This window comes from Zonotrichia leucophrys, chromosome 5 (assembly GCF_028769735.1).
Source record: "Zonotrichia leucophrys gambelii isolate GWCS_2022_RI chromosome 5, RI_Zleu_2.0, whole genome shotgun sequence".
Classification (NCBI taxonomy): Eukaryota; Metazoa; Chordata; class Aves; order Passeriformes; family Passerellidae; genus Zonotrichia; species Zonotrichia leucophrys.
This window is the reverse complement of record NC_088175.1, coordinates 16,718,547-16,724,295: the sequence shown is the minus strand read 5'-3', so window position 1 is coordinate 16,724,295 and position 5,749 is coordinate 16,718,547. Positions and strand designations below refer to the sequence as shown.

At 46.0% G+C, this 5,749-nt stretch overlaps 1 protein-coding gene across 2 annotated transcripts in view; it reads left to right on the top strand.

Annotated features, from left to right (window-relative positions):
• Positions 1 to 5,749, top strand: part of ADCK1 (aarF domain containing kinase 1) — a 72,819-nt gene that overhangs the window by 193 nt on the left and 66,877 nt on the right. The window contains exons 1-2 of one of the 2 annotated variants that reach the window (XM_064715482.1): positions 22 to 609; positions 2,855 to 2,992. In XM_064715482.1, coding sequence (XP_064571552.1) covers positions 2,867 to 2,992 — 126 coding nt within the window. In that variant the 5' untranslated portion in view covers positions 22 to 609; positions 2,855 to 2,866. Of the gene's footprint in view, positions 1 to 21; positions 610 to 2,854; positions 2,993 to 5,749 lie in introns of those variants that run through there. The other variant, XM_064715481.1, reaches the window with a different exon arrangement.

Sequence of the window (5,749 nt, the reverse complement as noted above, 5' to 3'; positions counted from 1 at the left end):
GTAAGTGCCGCTCCGAGCGCCGGCGGAGTGCCCGGGTCGTCCCGCCCTCATAGCCCCCGCAGCCGCCCCGGCCCGTGCCGGGGACTCCGGGCCCGGGCGGCGAATGCCGCCCGCAGCTGCGGCCCCGGCGGCGGGGACTCGGTTGTCGCAGCGCTCGGCGAGGCCGGGGCTGTTCGTGGAGGCTGGAGAGGCGCGGTGCGCGGAAGCTGCTCCGGGAGAGCCGGCCCGGCCTGAAGAAGGGCGGACAGCGGGCGGCGCCGGCTCCTCGTGTCCTTCGCGGGCAGATCCCGGGCGCGGGCCTGGCGGCCGGAGCGGCCCGGCCGGGGCTTTGAGCGGCGCCGGGTGCCGCCGTCCTCGGGGCGCTCAGCGGTCACCGCCGCTCCCGGCCGCGGCAGGCGGCGGTAGGGTCACCTTCGGGGCTCGGACAGGGACCCGGCACCGTCCCGGCTGCCCCGGCTGGGAACAGGAGAAGCCTGGCTGTAACGTGAGGGACGCCTAGGTGCGCCAAGTTGTGTGAAAGTCAAAGGAGCCACCTCACTCGGGTGAAAAAAGAGCTGGAGGTGATCTGTCAACGCAGGGCTTAATAATGAGAAGCAGTGACATCCCAAGGTTTGTTTCACAGCTGACAGGGCCCTTAAGATATCCCTGGGGGTGTCATAATGGCTCATTTACATGGAAAAGGCTCCTCCATACCTTATGCAAAACTGAAATACAATTTACTTTAGAGAATGCTATTTCTGTACCTCTTATTGGAAGGGTTTTAGTTATTCCCTTTTTATTGCTTCAACATGCTAAGCATGAAAGTAGGAACTTTCTTGCAGAAAATTCAGCTTTGCTGCCTGTTTATTTGCTGCCTAAAGTTCTCATCTTCTCTTTGTGACGTACAGCTGGCGGGTATGGCAATAGATGTGATGTAACAAACTGCAGATTATAGCTTCAGGTAGGAATAACATGCAAGAACAGATGGACCTGAATCCTGCTTTCAATAAAATGCTCTTTTAGTAGTTGAGAAAGCAAAGGAAAAAAATAATGAAAAGGAGAAGCATATTTTCTGTTAAGAAAATGTCAGTGCACCTTTCACTTCAATAAAGGAAATTTTACAGAAATATACAAGGAGCACAAATTGTTTAATTAAAATACTTTGCAAAAAAATGACTTTTGAAGGTGACAGAGGATACAAAAGATCTCTGTACAAATAAAGATTGATCCTGCTGGAAGAAACCCCAAAATTTCTAGAATTCCAGTGAGGCAGGGGAAGGAGGGCAACTTTTTTTTGGTGAAGTGCGTGTACATTTGTCTGCAGTCAAGAGCCCAGGTTTATTTTCTGTTGAGTTTGATCATAGATTCAAAGGAGTCCTGGTCAGCCAGCTACCCATTCTGACAGGAGAAAGAGCTGGGTTGCTGCAGGCAGCTGTGACAGGCACTGACAGAATATGCCTCAGCTTTTCTGCCTCACAATTGCCTAGGGTTTGTAAGGAAATAAAAGGAAATAATGAAGTTTAGCTAAGGTTCATGTACAAAGGTCTCTTGTGTTATATTAGCTTATTTTGCTGATTGTGTTCTGGTGAACTGCTATTGAAAGACTTGACCTGTGTCACTGCATGTGTTTTTTGGTTACAAGGCTCCGAGAGGAAAGGCACAAGCCAGACTGACCCTGCTAAAGCTTCACAATGAGAAGCAGGCAAGTTTCTCAGTCAAGCCTAGGAGTGGGAGGATTAGTAGACTCCATCTTGATGGGGTAACAGCCTGCACTGTGTCAAAGGTGCTCTTGAGAGCTTGCAGAGAGGTGACAATACCTTTTGATTTGTGGTAGAAGCAGAAGGAATGCTCAATCATACTTTCTGCCCAGTACCAGCCATAGGGAAAGGAAAGAAAAATGTACCTAATTCCTTGTTACCTTTTTTCATATCTGGGTCCTCTATGTTGAATAAAGAAATGGAAAATATATAAATTACCATGTAAAGAGTTACATGTTTATGCTACTTTATATGCTGCAAACAATGAATGTAGTGATCCACAGTGCTTAGTGTGGGAAATGTGTTCATTCCCCATCCTTGTCCCACAGGAAAAAAGTGGTTGAGAAGTGTCTCACCCCAGGCCTGTGTTGGGCCTGTGACAGAGCTAGGAACAGGCTGTAGATTCCTGCAGATTGCTGTTCTGTCAGTACATTCCCTGTCTGGCACTTGAGTGGGATGGTGATAATGAGAACACAATTCTCACTTGGTCACTGATCAGGTGCCCCATCTGCATTCTCTGTGTTTGTCTGGCACTGCTGGAGTGGCATACAACCTCCTGGGATGCCTTGCCTCTTCCTAGAGCACTCATCATCAGTATGGAGCTTTTAGAACTAGCCTAGCAGAGTTTCTAACAAACTTTGGGTGTTCCTGATGTTGCAAGAGCTCTTTTTAAACCTGGGTTGTTATATCATCTGTTGTCCCCTTAAAATCTGCCTATGCTGTGATGTCTTCAAAAATTTTTGTTGAAGAAGTGCCTGTTGATAGGATCAGAATTTACTTTTGGTGATCTCATGCTTCCTTCTGTCTGTCCACCTGTTGTGTCTCCTTGAAAAGCCTTTGGGATCCTGAACAAGTGTTTAGTTGCATTTTATGCAACGTCTAGCAGTGAGTTACTTCTGGATTTGTGGCCTGTAGACACCGTTGAGTTGAGAATAGCAATGAGCAACTTACCCCCAGTTGCTGGGTGGTTGCTTGAGCTCTTGGCTGGGGGCAGTGCTGGCAATGTGTCATTAGGAAAGGAGCAATTAAATCTTGGATTGTCAGGTCCTCTGGGGCTGTGGGCATCAGACCACTAAGTCCTTATCAGATGTTACAGTTGCTGTTTTGTATCTTGGCAGGGTTCATCAGTCATGGCACTAAGGGCCTTGAAATTTGCCTCATTGACAGCAGCTGCTTCTGGCATCTATCTGTATGGAAACAGGTTCCTGGATCCTAATGATTTTGGAGTTGTTCGTGTGGGCCGAGCCATTGCCACAGTAAGTTCTACCATAGCAATGTGCAGGAGGATTCCTAGATGGGTAAGGGAATTGAAGTTCACAAGAACTTGGGATTTTCTGCAACCCCTGTCTGCATTTTCATCTGGCTTAGGAAATCAGAATGTCTGTAGGGAGCTCTTCAAGTTCTTGACACCATGGGGAGAAAGGAGGTGGAAGCTTGTAAGGAATACATCTGTTGTTAGCACATTTTGGAAAGAGACAAATGGAGATACTGAGAGCTGTGTCTGCATCCCTGGTAGGGTGGGACCTTCAGAGCAAGGGTTCACTTTGGGCCCACGTTTCCTTCAAGGTCAGTCGCCCAGGTACCGTGTCCTGCTGCCTTTTAAGAGTGACTTAGGTCAAACCCTGTTCTCTGCATATGCCATTTTTACATTTTGTTATAAGTATCCTGGCTGTGTTGATAAACTAGGGTAACCATTGCACTATGACCTTGGTATGAGATTTGGGGAGAGATGGACTGCTATTTTGGGGATCATTTTCAAAGCAAGAGTAAAGTGAGGATGGTTGATTACGTACTTTTGAGATTGGAGTGGTTTCCAGATGTGTAAAATGAATGCTGTATCTGATATTTTTATATATCTGTAAAATGAATGCTAGCATCACTGCTATTTCTCATAAAACTGGAAATGGAGGCTGCTGCCTTCTCCTTGCCAATGTTCCCTGATGGATCCATGAGCAGCCAGGAACATGGAGAGCAGAGACTCTGGAGGGGGTATCAGTCTCCCCATACCTCACTTGCATTGTACATCTGTCACTTCAGGCCACAATCTCCATCATTTACAGACCCCCAGTGGTAAGCAGCTGTCTGTCTGCATTTTCTGTGACTTTTAAGCACTTTGTTAATGAGTTTTACAAGGAGTTGGCTCCTGAGGGCAGATGCAATAAGAAACAAGCTCTGTGGGTTGGCTCAGGTGCCATGTGCGTGCAGCATCATAAACTGTTGTGAAAAATGAATGTTTATTTTGAAAGGGTGAAGATAGAAATGCAAACTGTAATCTTTCCTTCTTACTTAACAAGTGCTAGGCTTCATGCTCTGTCCCTGACCATAAGGTAGTGCTACCTGGTGGCAGGGAGCAGCTCTTTCCTTTTTAAAGCACAGGAAATTGAGGCGTAGAGAGGGAATGCAGCTTCTTGTTGCTGAAGGAGAATCTATTATTCAGGGCCTTTGGGTTCTCCAATGTGTCCTTGAGTTCTGCCTGCTTGACTAGGGTTTCTCAGTCACTGTTTTTGAGGTAATCTACTGTTTAAGACAGAAATAAGTGAGAAGTTCCAGTGATGAGACTGTGCAGTTGGTCTGTGTTTTGAGTGATGGTAAGAGATTACTTTCCTGAAGACTAGGAAGTAGGGGAAAGGAAATATTCTTTGCTTTAGATGATGGCAAATCACAGAGATGCCTGACTTTCATGTTCTCTGCCTTCAGGGAGGTCACCAGTCATTGGCTATAAAGCGCTTCACTGGTCCTGCTCTTAAATGCTTTAGAGGGTTCTGCACCCATAGCTGCAAGCAGTGACCCCAAAACCAAGTTACCAGTGCTCAGTCTTCTGTAGGTGATGGCAGCATGTGTTTAAATCTGTGTGTATACTTTTAAAAAAGAATGTTCTGTCTCTTTCTGAATTCTTAGTTTCCTCTGGTATGTATGACTGCATGTGTTTGAGTTGCTTCTGAGAGATTCTTTAGTCTTGCTGCACCAGTGACCTCTGCCTTCCCCTGCTCATTTTTCGACAGTCAGAAGGCAGCTCTCATCTGAGCACAGGCAGCTTGAACTGCTGTCATTCCTTAGCCATGGACCAGCTGAAGCCAATAGAGCAGATATGTTTACTTCTAAGAAGCTCACCTTGGGGATTATTCTTTTTGCAAATGAAAGAGAAATCTCTGTAGCGAACAAGTGATTTTGGATATTGAATATTAGTGACATCTGCATAGACCTAAAGTATCTGTCCTTCAATCTAGCCCTGCTCTGGCTTCTTACCTGGATGCTTGATTTCCTCATTGAACCATAGCCAGGCAAAAGCACACTGTAATGAAGAGACTGCAATTCTTAAGAGCTAATAAGTTCAGCAGCAGCAGACACAAAACTGTAAGACAAGTTACAGTGGGGCAAACAAAACAAAACAAAAGAAAAGCCTGGAGAAAAGAACACATGAGTATCAAGGAACCTGACATACAACTATGTATGAGACTCTGGACAGATTTCATCTGAGTTTGTTTAGACAGATTTGAGTCTGGTTGTATTTTAAGCATGTTGGTTCAGTAGTTCTTTGCAGACTCCATAGGAAACTTGATGAAGCTCACTAGCAGAAAATTTCTTTTGAAGTCTCTGTTTAGGGAACTGGTTCTTATGTATGGGTAGACAGCTATTGAGGGAGAACATTGTGCTATGACTTGGTGAGATCTGAGGATAGGTTTGGGAGCAGTGGAGGAGTGTACAGTGTTGAGAATTCATTGATACGAGTGGGACATTTAACACTGGGCCGGATGCAAGCTCAGTGAAAGTAATCTGGCATTTGTAAAGGGAGGGGTTGGTTGATTTTGTGTGTCTTTTATAACTCTGAGCTTCAGTCTCACACTGTAACGTGAATGACAGCACTAGTCTTGGATGAGAACGAAGTCAGTGGCGTGGGCAGCCTCACGCTGCAGAGCGTTTCTGTATTCTGGTAAAATTAGAAACTGGCAGAGCTGTTGTGCATTTGCTGTATTCTTTTGAGAGTATACCAGTTGTTTTGGTTATGTGGAAGG